Raw genomic sequence first — 19,035 nt, 5'->3', positions numbered from 1 at the left:
TTTGTAGCCCCATGGACTGTAGCACGCCAGGCTTCCCTGTCCATCACCAACTCCCGGAGCAAACTCATGCACATTGAGTCGGTGATACCATCCAACCATCTCATCCTCTGTCGTCCCCTTCTCCTCCTGCCTTCAATCTTTTCCAGCATCAGGGTCTTTTCCAATGAGTCAGTTCTTTGCATCAGGTGGCCAATGTATTGGAGTTTCAGCTTCAGCATCAGTCCTTCCAATGAATATTCAGGACTGATTTCCTTTAGGAAGGACTGGCTGGATCTCCTCACTGTCCAAGGGACTCTCAAGAGTCTTCTCCAACACCACAGTTCAAAAGCATCAATTCTTCAGATGGTAAAGACTCAGCCTAAATTGCAGGAGACCCAGGTTTAATCCCTAGATCAGGAAGTTCCCCTGGAAAAGAAAATGGCTACCCACTCCAGCATTCTTGCCTGGAGAATTCCATGGACATAGGAGTTTGGTATGCTACAGTCCATGGGGTTGAAAAGAGTCAGACATGACTAAGTGACTAACATACTTGAGAAATAACACATTCAAAGGCATCAGCTTTGATGGCTTGGGCCTGGATCAGGAATACCATCTCTGATCTTTTTTTCCCCATATAAATTGAGGGGAAACAATGAAAGAGAAGGAATTGGCCACTAGACAGGAGAGTGGGCAGTGCCCATGTGAGAGGACTGTGTGGATGCAGGGAGATGCCCAAGGGTTGTCAGAACTCAAGCCTGATGCTTGCAGCCTGCGGCCACGTCATCCTGCAGAGATGTGGGTCTCTGGAACTTCTGCATTCCCCCAAAGCACTGAGACCCAAGGCTCCCCTGGGACCTGCTTGTCTTTTCTCTCCTCCTCCGTTGGCTACAGTTAATTCCTCTTCTCTGCCTTGGCCACTGGCCAGCCACCCCCAAGCCTTCAGGTCCATGGGGATGCTGTGGGGTGAAGAGGATGTGGATTGGACACTGGCCTCAGGCTCCGCCCTTTGGGAGGAGCCAGTGCTGATATGAATGGACAGCTGGACACTGGAACTGAGGCACAGAGCCAGGATTTGGAGGACACGTACTGGTGGCAGGAAGCTAAGAGCCTCCCACGGTCCTAAACCAGCACCCTCATTCCCCACCCCCATGTACACAAGCAAACCCAAGCATCCTGCCTGCTATCCGGTGACCCCGAAGGAAAGCAGTCATTCTCAGGGCTTCCCTGCTGGTCCAGTGGCTAAGACTCTGAGCTCCCAACGCAGGGGGCCCAGGTTCGATCCCTGGTCAGGGAATTAGGTCCCATGTGCCACAACTAAGAGTTCACATGGCGAAACTAAAGATCCTGTGTGCTGCAACAAAGATTGAAGATCTCGCATGACACAGCTAAGATCTGGTGCAGCCAAAAAAATAAATACATTTAAAAAAAAAAGAAACGCAGGAATTCTCTCTGGAAAACTCCAGGGCACTTCCTGCTCTCCACAGGCTAGGGGTGCAGCCTTGGGGAGTGCAAAGGAGCCCAGCACACAGCGATCATGTCGGGGGGGGGGGGCGGGTGCTCTGACTCCACTGGGGAACCAGAGTGTGGATGTTGGGAGACACAGAACAGGTCTGTGCTCCTTTGGTCAGAGTCTGTTTTGGCCCATTTCCTGGAGGATGAAGGATCCCACAAGGGCTCTTTGAGTACCTCATGAGGATTTAGGCTCAACACCTCAGCTAATGGTAAAGTGGAATATCTGCCCTTTTTAAGTTTCTGCCTTGAGGCCCATGGTGGGTAGGGGGAGATTGGCTCAGTCAGGGCAGGACTGCCCCCCTCCTCTCCAAAGCTCCACCTTGGAATACTATGCAAAGACCTCCTTGACCTCACCTGGGGACCTGCTGATCCTTGGTTCTTTGGGCTTAATAGTTACCCTGAGATTCTGACATTTAAGTTTTTAAAAGTTTTTTTTTTTATTATTTAAAAAACTTTATTTTTTGGCTATGCCCTGCAGCATGTGGGATCTCAGCTCCCCAACCAGGGACTGAACCCGTACCCACTTCAGTGGAAGCACAGAGTCTTAACCACCAGACCCCCAGGGAAGTCCCCTGACAATGAGTTCGATGAATACCTCATCACCAAACAACAGAATTTTCCATCAATGTGCTCATGGACCCCGATTCTCACACAGGTCCACAAAGGGCCACTGACAAGCATGTCTGGGGGTCAGGGGACACCCAACAAGTTAGATCTTCTTGGCTTCCCGGAAGGGAAGGGCCTGGGGGCTGTCAGTGCCGAGGGGACTTCAGTCCATTTCCTTCCAGTCCCATTTCTAGGACAGAAGGCCTCCTGTCTTTTCAGATTTCACTTTTCCACAAACAGAAGGTGCAGCCGCCCCACCGCAGGCTCCCCGGTCTCGAGAGGCGGCGTGGCTGCGGGAAGCAGGAAGGGGTGGGTCAGCGTGCTCAGCTGGGCCTCCTGCAGTCCTCCTCTGCCACACAGCGGCCCTCGCCTACCCGACCCTTCTCATCTGGAGTCAACAGGGAGTTAGCAAGCAGATGCCAAGTGTCAAGTTCTGTCCTGCTTTGGGCGGAGATGAGAGCAAGGGCAGGCTGGCTGTGTCCCAGCACCACAGGGTGAACCATCTTTGCCTTTAATCAACCAGAAGCCCTCTGCCAAGTCCCAAGAACTGCCTCCTGGCCCGAGCTCTGGAAAAATGATACCGATGAGTCTATTCATAGAGCAGGAACAGAGAGGCAGATTAGAGAACGGATTTGCGGGCACAGCAAGGGGAGGCGGGGGGTGGGGTACGAATTGAGACAGTAGCGTTGACATAATACACTACCATGTATAAAGTAGACAGCTAGTTGTTGTCTAGTCGCTAAGTCGTGTCTGACTAGTTTGCAACCGCGCGGGAATGTAGCCTGCTGGGCTCCTCTGTCCATGGGATTTTCCCAAGCAAGAATACTGGGAGTGGGTTGCTATTTCCTTCTCCAGGGGATCTTCCACGACCCAGGGATGGAACCCATGTTTCCTTCATTGGCAGGCGGATTCCTAACCACTGAGCCACCAGAGAACCCCATGATAGCTAGTGGGAAGCTGGTATGTAACACAGGAGCTCAGCTCGGTGCTCTGTGATGACCTAGAAGGGTGGGATTGGTGGGAGGTGGGGGGGGGGAGGCTCAAGAGGGAGGGAATGTGTGTATACTTATGGCTAATTCACGTTGTTGTACAGCAGAAACTAACATAACATTGTGAAGCAATTATCCTCCAATTAAAATTAAAAAAGAGCGAACCAGGCTGAGATGGGAATTGCTCACATGTATTTATTTCACAAGTCGGGGGGAACTTTCACCAGTAAGATGCCACCAAATGAGACACTGTGAACCCCAAACTGGGCAGGGACAGAGTTTGGTTCCGGGCCGGGCTTGTCTGGACAGCATGAGGGAGACAGACGGGAACCGGCGGAAGGGCAGCCTTCCATCTGGGGCGGCACACCGGGCAGGGCCCAGCCACATCCTCCCGGCCAATGACCGTGGCCACCCCCTCCCCCACCTCCGGCAAGCTTCTTCGCATCCTTGATCTGATCCGGGTGGGCAATAAAGCGACATGTCCAGGGCCACACCTCTACGTCTGTTCTACCATGCACTCAGACGCACACACCCGGACACACACACGCACACACATGCACGCTCTAACGCGCCCCACCACGCACACACCCTCATACGCATGCACACGCGTCCATATATTAACTCTGATTTATAAGTGCACCCTAACCAGAGGGCAATCGGAAAAATATGATTACTCTTCTGCGAGGACTCGGCTGCCTTCTCCCGTCAGCCAGCAGAGTGCGGGGAGACACGAGATGAGCACCCTCCAGGGTCTTGGCCCCCCGTGCCGTGCTGATGGCAGTCCTTAAGTTCCAGGTGGAGGCTGTTTGCCGCCCCAGCGGCGGCAGTTCACGGCGTGTCTGGGGGATTCTCCGTCCCTGGGGAGGCAGGGCAGAACAGCCCCTTCCAGCCGGGGCCCCTCACAACCGAGGCCGGCCGTGTGCTCTCTGGCTCCCTCTTGAGGACACAGGCGGAAGAGCTGGCACATAGGCACCTTAGTGCCCAGGTGACCAGGGACGCATCCTCCCAGGTCATCTCAGGGGTGAGAGTCCACCGAAGTCCAAGGCCACCGGCTGGAAAGGTTTGGGGTGGTGATCTTGGGCTGTAAATGGGCATCTGGACAGAGGCAACCTGGGGGAAACTGAGTCCCAGGGCCTTGCTGCCTTCTTGGAGGAGGAGGAGCGAGGATGTGGCCCAGCCCCCTCCCCTTTGTTGAAGGGAGATGAGAAAAAGGAGGGGCCTCTGCCAGTCCCGTCCTGACGGCGGGTGGGAAGATGCCCAAGAGGAGATGTGATGTGTCGCTCCTTGGTACCAGGTCCACATCTGGGCTGCAGAAGACTCGGCTTCTGGGTTCCCAGAGAAGGGTCAGGGGCCTTTCCCAGGGTGCATGAGCCTCGGGAAGCTGGATGCCTGATGAAGACGCAGAGTCTCCACCGGGGGCTCCGGGCTGCCCTGGAGAAGCCCCACTGAGCACCCCCCGGTGTCTCGCTGTTTCTCTCCCGGTGTGGCTGGTCCAGAGCATGGCAGGCCCTGTCCCGGGGGCCCGGCTCCCCAGACTACTTGATGGAGTTCTTGATCGTCCACCTCTGCCCCGTGCAGCTGCGGAGCGTGAGGTCAATGCCCGCCAGGCCTCGGTTCTCCACCTCCAGGCAGCGCCCCGTGCCTCTGTTCATGATGGCGCCGTTCTGGGAGGATGCGAGGGTGAGAGGAGGAGAGAGAGACAGACAGACAGGGAGACAGAGAGACAGCGATGGAGAGACAGAGACAGGGCCAGAGAAAGATGGACGACAGAGACAGAGAGAGACAGAGAGAAGGACAGAGAGACAAGAGGTAGAGAGACAGAAATAGAGAAAGATACAGAGGATGAGAGAGCCAAAAAAGAGGAGAGGGAGACAGAGAGCGCGTGATGGAGAGACAGAGACAGGACCACAGAAAGACAGCAGAGACAGAGACAGAGATTAGGGCAGACAGAGAGAGAGAGAGACAAAGACACAGAGAACGAGAAAGAGAGAAACAGAGATAGAGAGAGACACACAGAGACAGGGAGAGCCAGAGACAGGGAAAGGAGGGGGGAAGTGGGTAGAGAGAAAGACAGAATTACCATAGTGCCTGGCACTAAGAGGAGAAGGCCCCTGGGATCCCCCTGACAGGCTTTGAGTCTAGCGCCTGGCCTCAAGCTGGGAGACCTTGGGTTGCACTTTGTTGCTGCCCTTCCAGGGGAAGCCTGTGCCATCCTCACCTGCTCCGGACTGCCTGCCCAGCCTGTCCGTGGAGGGCTCACCTGGATAAAGTTCCAGCGCTTGTACAGGCTGCTCTTGACCTTGTCGCAGTCCAGGAGCTGGGGCAGCCGACTCTTGGCGTTGTCCACCAGGCAGCGGGTGTCAGGGAGGAGCGTGGTGGTCCCCAGGGCGCCCAAGTGCAGGAAGCCCTCCTTGGTGTAGCGAGCCAGCTGGGAAGAAAGCAGAGCAGCAGAGTCGTGGGAAGCAGAGGTGAGACCACGAGGGGACATGGGTGCCCCACGACTGTCCGGGCTGCAGTCCCGGCCACCGTCTCAGGCCTGGCACTGCCCCCGACCCTGCCCAACCCTACTCATAAGAGCGCCCCGCCCAGGAGGCCCTTGGCTTGCGAAGCCTGGACACAGATTCCCCGGGCCCCTCTCTGACTTCTTCCTAAGCATATCCACGGTCAGTGTTTCAGGAGTCTGGCCTTTTGTTCAACCACACGGGGAGCAGGAATAAATGAAAAAGGGGGATATTCAAATTCTAATGTTGGCTCTGCTTCCAGCTGGCTGGGCCAACCTGAACAAGTCACTTGACCTCTCTGAGCCTCCATTTCCTCCTCATTTGTTAACTGGGATCAATTAAATCTACCCTGCTGAAAAAGGGCCCAAAGAGGCAGCTCACTGAAGAAGAAACAGGCATGTTAAAAAGCATTCAACATGTTAGGTGTTAAAATAAATAAAAATCAAAACAATGAGACACCATATTAAAAAAAAAGAGATTATCTGTATTTTTTCAAGGTGAGCCTAAGATGGGCTGGAGGGAGGGTAAATGACTACCACCTTTCGAAAAGGAATTTCAAAATGTGAACTCTGCACTTTTAAAATGTTTCTCTCCTTTGATCCAATCAATCTACTTTTAAAAATCTTGGGAATTCCCTGCAAGTCCAGTGGTTAGGACTTTCATTGATGAGGGCCCAGGTTCAATCCCTGGTCGGGGAACTAAGATCCTGTAACTCTGTGGCACAGCCAAAAAAAAAAAAAAAAAAAAACCAACCAAACAAAAAAAACCTTCCAACTATCCCAAGAAAATAATTATAACTGTGAACAAAAGTTTATGTAGGGAGGGTTGGGGAGGAGGAGGACCTGGATAAAGGCAGCCAAGGAGTACAAACTTCCACCTATGAGATACGTAAGTACTAGGGATGTAATGTACACCATGATAAATATAATTAACTGCTGTATATTACATATGAAAGTTAAAACAGTAAATCCTGAGTTCTCATCACAAGAAAAAAAATTTTCTTTTTCCATTTCTTTAATTTTGTATCCATGTGAGTTGATGGATGCTCACTAAGCTTACTCTGATGATCATTTCAAGATGTAAATCAAATCATTATGCTGTACACCTTAAACTTATACAGTGCTGTATGCCAGTTACATCAGTAAAGCTGGAAGAAAAAATTTACATACAGGGTATTTTGCATGATCAGTCGTGTTTGACTGTTTGTGACCCCAAGGACTGTAGCAAGCTCCTCTGTCTATGGAATTTTCCAGGCAAGAATACTGGAAGGGGTTGGTGTTTCCTCCTCCAGGGGATTTACTGCAATGTTATTTCTAATGATGAAAAGGCAGAAATACCCTAAATGTGCAGTCCAGTGCTGGGCTTTGCCCTGTGCTCCACATACTGCAACAAATGGTAGGTAGCATGGGGTGGATTGCCAAAGTGGCCACATCTTTCTGGGCGACATGACTTTGCTGGAATTTCTATTAAGAAGTGGAGTCTCTCTCCTCATCCTGGAATACTGGTTGGCCTGGTGACTTGCCTTGCTTTGACCAACAGAAAGTAGCAGAAAGGAGGACGTGTTTGTTCCTGGTATACAGCTTGCAAATTTCCACCCTCCTGGAACCCTACTGCCACCGTGGCAGTTAAGCCCAGGCTGGCCTGCTAGAGGATGATAGACATGTGGTTCAACCAACCAGCAGGTCAACCATCAGACGAATAGAGGAGGTCATCATGGATCAGACAGCGTTCAGCCAATCTGCTAGCTGATGGGAGACACATGAGTGAATCCAACCCAAAGCATCTGAGCCTGGTCCAGATCACTGCTCACCTGATCTTTAGACTCATAAGCACTAATACATGTATACTGTTTTATGCCACTAAGGTTTGGGGGTAGTTATTACACAGCAGTAGCTCTCCGATACACAGATAATGTTGCCTGCCAACCCTTTGCACAACTAATTGTGAGTCCATACTAGTTTGGTGTCTTGGCCCCTCTTGCCTGCTCATGTTGTTTAAATCCCTGTATTCTAATTTTTGAACAAATACATTCACCTGTCTTTCACATTCCTTTGGGGGCAGGGACTGTGTCTAATTTATTTCATTCCTTCCTAGGAGACAATCACAGACCAAGGGCTCCCGACATGTTTGTGAATGAGCATACGACAAACGGGATGAATATCAACATTTACAAAATGCAGCCATGGCTACTTCCTGAAACTCCACAAACATGTCCTCTGTGTGCCCAGCCTAGGGACAGGCAGTGGAGGTACAAGGATGAGGCTGTGTTCCCACTGAGATGATTCCAGTGCAGGCTGGCGAGATGAAAGCGCAACCTTCATGTTTGTTCTCACGATCCTACGAGGGGCTGAAGCTGCAGTGACAATCATCAATAAACAAGAGATCCCTAATCTATTACAAAATAATATTACCAGCCAGCATGTGTTGGCGGCATCCTTGGCCCCAGAGAAGAAACAATGTAATTTCTACAACAACCTATGGGTTAGGTGCTACTACCCTTCCTGTTTCAAAGGAGAGGAAACAAGCCTGAAGACATCTGGTCAACCTGCCTGGGCTCTGGCTTCTATCCTTGGGTTCCTAGAGACCCAGTGGTTGGCAGCCCTGGCCCAGGAGCTGAGCAGCGGAGGGACCTCCTCTCAGATTGATCCTGGGCTTCTGAGATCCTGGGCATTTCTGGCCAGAAATGGAGCAGAAAAACAGCCCTGCCCAGGACACATATGCCTTTTCTCCAGGGGATAAGATCCTCTGTAGGGGATTTCTCTTCCAGTGAAAACTGCTCAGAAACCCTCTGCTCTGATCCCCAAAGGGAGTCTTCCTAATCCCCTCAGAAACAAGTGATAGGGAGTTTATTAAATGCCCATGAGAGAGAGAGAGAGATGTGGTTAACATGTGTTTTAAATCCAAATTAGTTTCAAATCAGAGTAATTGTTACAGGCAAAATGGTTAAAAAAAAAAAAATCAGAAGCCCTCCCCCATCCCTCCTTTGACAATGTCTCTCTGAATATATTCAAATTCACCAAATGCAAAGTGATGAATGACAGCAAGCTGCCTTTATGTTCAGGGGAAAGATATACACAGCTGCTTATTGAAATTATGAATCAATCTATTATCCAGCAGGCACACAAGCAGCGCTAAGAACATTAATTAACTGAGCGTATCTGTGACCCAGATGTTTAAAGAGCGAAGCTAAATGCCACTGGGATTAGAAGCTCTCCTTTCTGAGGTCTTTCAGGCCATGAAAACAGGGAGACCCAGACTTCTAAGACCTGTAAAGGCCAGCCCCCAGCCCCCAGCCAGGTGGGCAGGGCAGGAGAGGAGGGTACTGCAGGATTTCTGTTCCAGGGGAGGGCGGTTTCTCACACCAGGGAATGGATGCTTGGTTTGTTTCCACTTTGGGGCTAAATTACACCACTACAAACAGTCATGTATAAGTTTTGGTGTGAACATCAGTTCTCTTGGTTATACAGGTTTTCTCTCTCGCTCTTTTATTTATTTATTTATTTTTGTCCACTCTATACATGGGATCTTAGTTCCCTGGGTTGGATCTTAGTCCCCCGAACCCTTGCCCCCTGCATTGAAGTCTCAACCACCGGACCATCAGGGAAGTCCCCTTTTGGGTGTACAGTTGACTATTGAACAACACAGGTTTGAACTACACAGGTCCACTTATATGTGGATGTTTTCAAGAAATATGTATAATATGATCGGTTGGTTCAATCTGCAGGTTTGGAACCACAGGTAAGAAGCGCCAGCTTCTTAGGCATTTCCTCCTAAGATCCCAGCTGATTGTGGGACCTGAACGGCTGAAGTAGGCTTGTGACTGGTCCTCTTCCCTCCAGCCCTTCCCCATTTCCATCTGTCCTCCGTGATCCTGCACATTCAAATCCTACCATTTTCTGCCTCCACGTGCAGCGGCTCCCACTGCCACTGTATTTACGAATACACTTTCTCAACCATGATCTTTTGCTATAGGTTCCCCAACTCATCTTTTCAGTTTTAACTCTTGGTTTCTTGGCTTAGTCTGACAGATGACTTGAAGATTCTCAAAAACAGCCACCAGTCTTTCCTGTATACACGGGACATCTCTGGTGGTCCAGTGGTTAAGAATCTGCCTGCCCAGACACAGGTTCGATCCCTGGTCTGGGGAGATTCCACATGCTGAACAGCATCTAAGTCCGTGTGCCACAACTACTGACCCCACGCTCTAGAACCTTCGAGCTGCAACTACTGAAATCCGCTCACTCTAGAGCCCTTGCTTCCCATCAAGAGAAGCCTGTGCGCTGCAACTAAAGAATAGCTTGCCGCAACTAGAGAAAGCCTGTGCAGAGCAAGGAAGACCCGGACAACCAAAAATGAATAAAATTATTTTTAAAAATTCTTATTTTGAAACCTAATCCCCCCAAATATACCTACTCCTACCCCATCTCCCTTCCTTCCACAAAGCCACCCCATCATGTGATCTATTTCAATTTATATATTTCTATGTTCTATTCATGTGTCTTTCCCTGTTAGAGATTTTTGTCTTTGTTTTTTTCAGCACCGCAGCATTCTACTCATTTTTACATACCATAAGGACCAAGAAAAGTATCTTGCAAAAAGCAAATGCTCTATAAATGTCTTTTGAATTGAATAGGATTATTTTAGATTTGGCTGCTGGGCCCACGAGGAGAAATAAATGTCATTATCCACAACCCTAATGCATTAGAAAAAAAAAAAAAACCCTTTGAGCTCAAATACAATTAATTCTCATTTAGGAGAAAAAGGAATTTTCTATTTGAAATGATTGAAGAGGTGCATGAAACTATTAACCCACATTTAACAGCCTTGAGGGAAAACTAAAATACGCAGGTTATAGCCAAATAAGCAAAAGCCAGCCAAGTAATTGTGGAATGACTTTGGAACACAGCGAAACCTATCAGATTGTCAATAAACACATGGCTCGCAATTGCTTTCATATTAAGGGTCTCTCTCATCATTTCAAAATCAGGCCTAGTCAGGGTAGAAAACCATTGGTAACTGAAAAATGCAGTTTATCTAGCTTCTACCCAGGAGACAGAGAGATGGGTTCCATTGATTGAGAACTGCTCTGGGCTGAATTTATTTATTTGTTGTGTGGCTGAAGCCATGAGAGTGGTTTCTGGGGACTATGAGGACACGTGTACATTTTTACAAACAAACAGACTTTCTTCATCACTGTCCAGGGCATGCCAGAACTCAATTCAATGCAGAAAAAAAAATTTTTTTTTCAACTGTATCAGAGTGTATGCACGGTGGCTGCCTAGGATTGGGGTGGAGAAAAGGAGCAGGAGGAATCTTTAGGGACGACAATGGAAACGCAGACGTACACACTAACATACGTAAAACAGATAGCCAGTGGGAATTTGCTGTATGACTCAGGGAACTCAAACTGGGGCTGTGTGACAACCTAGAGAAAAGGTGGGATGGAGTGGGAGGTGCGAAGGAGGCTCACGAGGGAGGGGACATATGTATACCTATGGCTGATCAATGTTGATGTATGGCAGAAACCGACACAATATTGTAATTGCCCTTCAATTAAAAATAAATTAAGAAAAAAATGGAAATGCAACAGAAACTTTCTGTATTTTGATTAAGCAAGGGATTTCATAGGTGCATGCTCCTGCCAGAACTCAGCCAATTGTACACTTTAAGCAATGCAATTTACTGTACCAACCTTATACTTCAACGAAGTTGACTGCAAAGTCTATCTGGGGATTTCCCTGGTGGTACATTGGGTAGGAATTCACCTGCCAATGCAGGGGACATGGGTCTGATCCCTGGTCCGGGAAGATGCCACATGCCGTGGGGGCAGTAAGCCACGAAGCCTGGGCGCCCTACAGCCTGTGCTGCGCAACAAGAGAAGCCACGGCAATGAGAGGCCTGTACCTGCAACCAGACAGTAGTCCTCGCTCGCCGCAACTAGAGAAAGCTTGTATGCAGCAATGCAGACCCAGCACAACAACAGCACAATACATAAATAATCACTATTTTTAAAAAATTGATCTGGGAGCTTAAAGGCATGCTGTAGAATTCGATATGTTTCCTGTAAAGAGGGTCAGATCCTAGTGGGGTGGTGGTCCCCAAGGCCTCTCTCCTCACCATTATGACTCATCATGCTGGATTTTTATTTTTGGCTCTGCTGGGTCTTCACTGCAGGCTTCTCTAGCTGTGCTGTGAGGTCTTAGCTGCTCTGCGGCATGTGGGATCTGAGTTCCCCGATCAGGGATAGAACCCACATCTCCTGCCCTGGAAGGCGGAGTCTTAACCACTGGACCACTGGGTCACCAGGGAAGGCCCGTTGTGCTGGATTAAAGCGCAGTATTTCCAGACAATGCGCTTGCTACTTGCAATGAATGCAGAGACACCTGCCTTTCTGGGGTCCAGCACTCTGGCTCCATCACCCACCAAACACGGAGCTGCACTAGGGTCTGTCCCAGGACCCCTACCCCGCTGTCCCCTGGGACACGGCCGGAGCCCCACTGGCCTCTGCAGCTCTGCCCTCAGCACCGAATTGGAAATGTTCAGAACTGTCTGAACTGAACAGTCACGGAATGAGGCTATTTGAACAGTTGGCACTTGCTTTGCTGCGTGTCATGGCGCTAAGAACACAGAGCCCTTTTCTCTAGGTGGTTTCACCTTCCCTCCTTGTCATCCTTCAGAAGTAGCGATGTTTTCTTACTAATTCAGTGATAGGAGAACCACCTTAACAAATCAACATATTTCCTTGGGGGGGAAAAAACGCTGAAAGCAAGCCTCAGAAATGATAATGGTTGTTTGAAGGTGGTAGAATTATAGATGATTTAAATTTTTCTTTTCCAAACTCACCAATTAGGTGTTGCACATTTAGGAAACAAGCAAAAGGTAAGGAGTGAAAGGCTCAGCTGCTAATGCGGCCACCATCCTAGTGTCCTGAGTTCCTTATTCCAAGCCTAATAGTAACACAAAAACCTGCCTGGAACTTCCCTGGTGGAACAGTGGCTAATACTTGTGCTTTCAACTCAGGGGGCGCAGGTTCGATCCCTGGTTTGGGAACTAGGATCCTGCATGCTGCGCATTGCAGCCAAAAACAAACAAAAACCCGCCTGGATCACTTTTGGTGTTTGGAGGAAGATCAATTCAACTTCTAAGGAGAGGTAAAACTTTTAGCCAAGAATCTCCACTGGAAAACAACTTAGGACTGTAACTTTGATTTTCTGGAAAGAAGAGCTCATCAACCCCTTCTGGCAAGAAAGGAAACGTACAGGAATTCCTCCTTAACCTGGAGGCCCCCTTAAGCAAAACCAAATACATGTGACTTTAGTTCTCCACGCCATCCAAGACGTCAGGCACTTGTTCTCTGTATGTGGTCTGCGAGATCCACTTTCAGGGGTGATTAGAAAGCGAGAACCAGGGACTGGAAATGGAAAAGCAAAACAGATGGCAGACAAACAGGCTGGGGTCCCCCACCAAATCTCAGGGAGCAGAAGGGAAGTAACTCTGCTCTTCTCCCGGGTCTGCAGAGAGGGTGGGCGTGAGGGATGCTCACAAGTACTGGATGAAGGGGACAGCCCAGGAGGCAAGAGCTCAGAGCCCTGACATAAAAAACCCAGAAATGTTTTGAATATTTTGAGAGAAGATGAGTTAGAAGAAGAACAACAACAAAAAGAGAATCTGCAGCGAGGCATCACAGATTTATAGTGTTGCTCTGGAATGCAAGGGCAGGTTTTTTTGGTTTTTAATATTGCAGGTGTGTGCATGCTCAGCTGTTTCAGTCGTGTCCAACTCTTTGCAACTCCATGGACTGTAGCCCTCCGGGCTCCTCTGTCCATGGGATTTTCTAGGCAAGAATATTGGAGTGGGTTGCTATTTCCTCCTCCAGGGGATCTTTCCAACCCAGGGATCGAACCCGAGTCTCCTGCATTGCAGGTGGATTCTTTGCCACTGAGCCATCAAGGGAGCCCAAAATATTGCATAAGAGACAGGCAGTGGCAACACAGCAGCACAGGAGTTCCAGGGTGTCCCGCTCCAGGGTGTCCCGCTCCAGGGTGTCCCGCTCCAGCGTGTCCTGATCCAGGGTGTCCCACTCCAGTGTGTCCCGATCCAGGGTGTCCCGCTCCAGCGTGTCCCGCTCCAGCGTGTCCCGCTCCAGGGTGTCCCGATCCAGGGTGTCCCGCTCCAGCGTGTCCCGCTCCAGCGTGTCCCGCTCCAGGGTGTCCCGCTCCAGCGTGTCCCGCTCCAGGGTGTCCCGCTCCAGCGTGTCCCACTCCAGTGTGTCCCTGGTGTGGTCCTCCTGCTTTCTGTGATCTCTTTTGCGTGTGTGTAGGTTTCCCAGACATAAATACCTGCTCTTGCTCCTCCAACACTGGTTTCCCTCAAGAGCTAAGGTTTCCCTGCTTTGTAGCGGTTTCCAGGAGTTGAGGGATCGTAGGGTTTGCTTCTTACAGAAGGTGAGAGGTTTGCTCCCAGAATCATGAGCCTGCTTGCCAGGGCAAAGCCACCTCGCCCTGGGGTGCAAACTCCAACATGCTCTCCGAGGATCCGTCCCCTGCACCCCACCACTTACACGACTTTATCTGGAAGCGGAGGCTGCTGGGTGTCATTAACTTTGGCGTTTTCCAAATGCCTTCCACACACTAAGCCCCGTCACTCCATGGGGGCACTAGTGCCTTATTGGCAAAATGCATCATCGTGACAAGGTGTTTGAATGATGGATCGCTTAAACGATGAAGCCATCAGAGGAAGCCCAAGATCAGATTACATTTAATTACGGGATAAAGGAATTCTCATCTATCACTCTGCTGATGAATTAGCTGGGGGAGGGAATGTGTGCTTCTCAGAAAAGAGGGGAGAGGAAGACTAGTGCTGACAGGCGGACAAACAGGGGAGACCTGTGATGCCCTCCCTGGAACTCACTGGGGAGCTCCTAAACAGAGCTGGCTCCTCTCAGTTCCTCTCCAAAGGGCGTACCTCGTCTCCAGAAGGCCCCATTAGAGCTTGGAGCTCTTTCAGAGAGTGCTGTGTGGAGTCCCCAGGGCCCTGCACTCGGAACTCTTGCTGGCCATGCCCTGTCCATGGCGTGGCTGCTGGGCGCTGTGGTCCTCAGCTCAGGGAGGAGGAGACCGCACTGGAATCGGTGAGGCTGTGCGGATGGTACACGGGAACACTCCCAGCGAAGTTGATCCTCAACTTGGAGGTGGATAAAAGCACTTGCGGGCAGAGGAAGGGACAAACGAGGAGGGGCTTCAGGGGAGTGTTGGGGCGGCACAGAACTGCTCTTGATTGTGGTGGGGTTACTTGACCATATGCCTTGTCAACAACTTGCAAAACTGGGACCTCCCTAGCTGTCCAGTGGCTAAGACTTTGCCTTCCAATGCAGAGGGGGTGGGTTCAATCCCTGGTTGGGGAGCTAAGATCCCATGTATCTTATGACTAAAAATCCAAAACTTAAAACAGAAGCAATATGGTAACAAATTCAATAAAGACTTTAAAAATGACCCACATTAAAAAAAATTGCTTAAGACTGTTCTCTCCTGTGGCTCTCAAAGAAGCACAGTGGGGCAGTGCAAAAAGTCCTGTGAAATACTAAGAAGTATTGAAAATAAAACTTTAAAAGAAACTTGCAAAGCCACATTATAAAAAGAACGAATTAACCTTAAAATTAACCTTAAAAGTGAAACAACATTACATAAAAACTGAAATAGCATTATAAATTGAAAAAAACAAACAAACAAACCAGGCTGGTATACGAGGCATAGGGCTTCCCAGGTGGCGCCAGTAATAAAGAACCTGCCTGCCAAGGCAGGAGACACAGGAGATGCTGGTTTGCCCCTTGGGTGGAGAAGATCCCCTGGAATAGAAAATGGCAATGCACTCCAGCATTCTTGCCTGGAAAATTCCATGGACAGAGGAGCTTGGCCATGGGGTCACGAAGAGTCAGCCACGACTGAACATAAGCATACACTAGGCATTAATCTATGTTATGCGGGCAAACAGGGACACGGGATCACTACCTTATAGCCTCGCCTATAACGGATGCTCAATAAATGGTGTTGATGGAAAAAGAAAGCATCTGGAGATGCCTGTGAATATGCAGATTCCCAGGGCCCCACCTTCAGTAGGTCTGGGGTTGGACTCAGGGCTCAGCATTTGTAATGCCTGGTAGCTCCCTGTGGACCATGGCTGAGATGCTGGGTGGGGAGTCCTGCCCTCCATCCTGGCTCTCAATACTCTGTCCCTACTGGCTGCCCTGGGGCTTCCTGTTGGCGCTAGTGGTGAAGAATCCACCTGTCAATTCAGGAAATGCAGTAGACGCAGGTTTGACCCCTGGATTGGGAAGATCCCCTGGAAAAGAAAATGGCTACCCACTGCAGTATTCGTGCCTGGAAAATCCCATGGACAGAGGAGCCTGGTGGGCTACAGTTCCTGGGGTCACAAACAGTCAGACAGAGGACAGCCAGACAGAGCTGGGGGGAGGGTGGTCACTACCTGCCTGACAGGTACAGGATTAAAGTCCTGCCCAAGGACTTCCCTGGTGGCTTAGATGGTAAAGTGTCTGTCTACAATGAGGGAGACCTGGGTTCGATTCCTGGGTTGGGAAGATCCCCTGGAGAAGGAAATGGCAATCCACTCCAGTACTCTTGCCTGGAAAATCCCATGGACAGAGGAGCCTGGTAGGCTACAGTCCATGGGGTCGCAAAGAGTCAGACACAACTGAGTGACTTCATACACACACACAAACCAGAAATGGGTTTATCATCAACATTTTTGTTCCCTGTCTCAAGCCAGCCACAGCACTGTCCAGAGAGCTGGCGTGGACTGCATCATAGGGACCTCAGGCAGCAGCTCGGACACAAGGACTTGAGAGGAGGCCCAGAGCCATTGGAGGAGAATTAAAGGAACCATGCCCCGGGCCCAGTGCTGCCCACGCTGTGCTCTCTTCTTGATCTTTGCCTTCCAGAATGGGGAAGATTGACAGGTTGACCAGGTAGACTGGAAGAGAGAGCAAGAAGGGGCTGGCAGAGGAGGACAATCCCACAGCCGATACCCTGGCAGGAAGACCTTGGCTGTTCCAGTGAAGTCACCCTGCCACCCCGCACCCCACGCTAGACCTGGGCCCAAGATGGCAAAAGCTGGGGGAGGGGAGCCCTGGGTCTCCTTAGAGAAAACCTCCCACTCTAAATAGGATCAAGCTGACACCAAAGGCTGCTATTGTGCCCTTGACATCTATTTTTTCTATGCCTGTGATATAAAGTTTATTTAAAGATAAAAGAGCCAGTTTAAAGAAAAATACCTTTAAAGAAAACACTGGCTCGGAAAAGAAACTGATGTTTGTCTGATGCAAAGTAGTACCCAGACCAGAGCAAGGCCGGTCACTAGCTTGTGATTGAGCAGGCTCTTCTGAGAGGCCGGGAACCGTTTCCATCTTGTTGACAAACACATGTTGAAGACAGGAAATTACCCTCCTCAGTGCCTATTTTATCTCTGTTTAATTGCTGTCTGATAATAAATTACAACACAGAGTCCATTAATTAAGCTAACAATGTCTGTGAAACACGCCTAGTTACAGGAGCTTTGATTCAGTTTGCCCACAGCATGTTACGAGGTGGTTTAAAAGCATGTCAGGACACATGACTGGTGGGGAAACACTTAGAGCCTAGGGCGAGTGGGTTTGGGAAGAATAGGAGGAAAGCTTGATGAGCGAGGGGAGAGGCAGCCTGGCAGGTGGAGAGCAAGCAGTACCAAGGCTGCACTCTAATTCAGGACATGTGGTAGAACAGAAAAAAAAAAAAAAAGATTAGATTTGCTTTCACAAAATCAGCTGATGGAAAACCACCATGGCCCATGTGCACAGGTGTTCCTCCCAGAACTGGGGGCATTAAGGACGAGCCTGATTTGGTTTGCTGTCCCATCATCAACTAAGTGGCAGGAGCATCCATTTGGAAAAGTTCGTGAATGCAGGAGGGGTGGGTAAAAGATGAATTCTAGGTATTTTCTGCACTGGGCTATGAAGGCCAAAGCTCCCAGCAGGAGAGGAGAACTCGGTGACCAGTTCCTGTCTGGGTAGGGAGTAAGCAGGAAATTATCTTGAATTCAGTGGACTGGATTTGAATTTAAAGTGCCTGGGTTCTGGTCGGCTTTGCTCACAGGCATCTTCGTGCCTCAGTTTCTCCACGCTGCCTGCTTGTCTCCTAGAGTGACCACAAGGAGCAAAGGACTCAGGATTCAATCTGCCTGGAATTACTTTCAGAGGACCAGTCACACAATGAAGGGAGCGGGGTCTGGATTATGAGAACTACCTGCGGTGACAGCAGAGGAAATACGGCTCGTCTCTTTCCAGATGCCAGCTTAACAGGAGAGCACAAGTGTGCAGAGCTGAACACACCCATGAGCCACGAATGCACGTGAGAGGATGTGTGTGCGCCTGATGCACGTGAACTTGCAGGTGAACGTGTGTGTTCAGAGAACATGAGAGAGATGAAGGGAGCTACAGGGCATTGTGTCCACGGTCTTCCTTTCACAGACGAACAAAAGGAGGATATGAGTCTGGCTTAGAACCAACCACCTCGTGTGCCTCTGAAATTGAATATGTCTTCCCAGTTTGTGGCGTGCCTTTGATTACTCCTGGTTAACATAAAAGTGTTTCACATTTTCACACATGTCAAGTCTAATGATGTCTTTGGATCTGTTTTCTCCCAGTCCCAGAGGACCTGCTAAGCTCTCCCGGTGCACACGTCCATGCACACACGCATGCACACGCACACCACGGGCTAACACAAAGCTGTCAAAGGAAATTCATTTACTAAGTTCTACTCTTGCCGTGTTGGTCGATCGTTTTGCCCTCTTTGGTTATCTTTGCTGTCTCCTGAGAGACCAGAAGACTCGTGTGTTCTTTAAAATGTTACTGCCAGCACATCACTCCCTCCCAGTCAAGGCTCAGCACTGTACCAGTGCTTGCAGACCCGGCCATACTCACCACCAAACTGATGACGGTGGCTAAGACTCCACACTCCCAGTGCAGGGGGCCTGGGTTCGATCCCTGGTCAGGGAACTAGATCCCACATACCACAGCTACAGATCCTGTGTGTGGCAAATAAGACCCAGTGCAACCGAATAGATAAATAAACATTAAAGAAAAGCTTACGATGGCCTTTCGGAACAGACACACCAATCAGGTTCTCATGAGAGAAGCGGCTAACTCTTTCTTTGATGTTGTAAGCAGGCTTGCTTTGTTATCAGTAAACATACGTACATGTGACGTCTATTTGCCTATTAGCAAATGATACCAAAATGTAAGCACAGTTTCCTTTCCGTAGGAGAGTGCCCCTTTATCCTCTTAATATCTGTGCTGATGCAGCCACCTGTGAATCTTCTCCTCGTTCCTGTAGAGAAACCACCAGAAAGCCCCTCACCTGCTCAGAACAGTCAATAGCTACCAAAGGAGAAGACAAAAG

The 19,035-nt window shown here is 49.6% G+C and overlaps 1 protein-coding gene and 1 non-coding gene across 2 annotated transcripts in view; one reads left to right on the top strand and one right to left on the bottom strand.

Annotated features, from left to right (window-relative positions):
- The first annotated feature begins 1,200 nt into the window (after nt 1–1,200).
- Nucleotides 1,201–1,273, top strand: TRNAG-CCC (transfer RNA glycine (anticodon CCC)). Its single transcript has one exon. It is a non-coding gene; the product is annotated as a tRNA-Gly (tRNA).
- Nucleotides 1,274–4,621: 3,348 nt separating this feature from the next.
- GALNT17 (polypeptide N-acetylgalactosaminyltransferase 17) overlaps nt 4,622–19,035 on the bottom strand; it is a 424,119-nt gene continuing 409,705 nt past the window's right edge. The window contains exons 10-11 of the mRNA XM_068968830.1: nt 5,347–5,514; nt 4,622–4,750 (exon numbers count right to left, since the gene is read on the bottom strand). Of these exons, the coding sequence (XP_068824931.1) occupies nt 4,622–4,750; nt 5,347–5,514 (297 nt within the window). The remainder of the gene's footprint in view (nt 4,751–5,346; nt 5,515–19,035) is intronic.

This window comes from Capricornis sumatraensis, chromosome 3 (assembly GCF_032405125.1).
Source record: "Capricornis sumatraensis isolate serow.1 chromosome 3, serow.2, whole genome shotgun sequence".
Classification (NCBI taxonomy): Eukaryota; Metazoa; Chordata; class Mammalia; order Artiodactyla; family Bovidae; genus Capricornis; species Capricornis sumatraensis.
The sequence above is the reverse complement of the archived record's forward strand: the minus strand, read 5'-3'. Positions and strand labels throughout refer to the sequence as shown.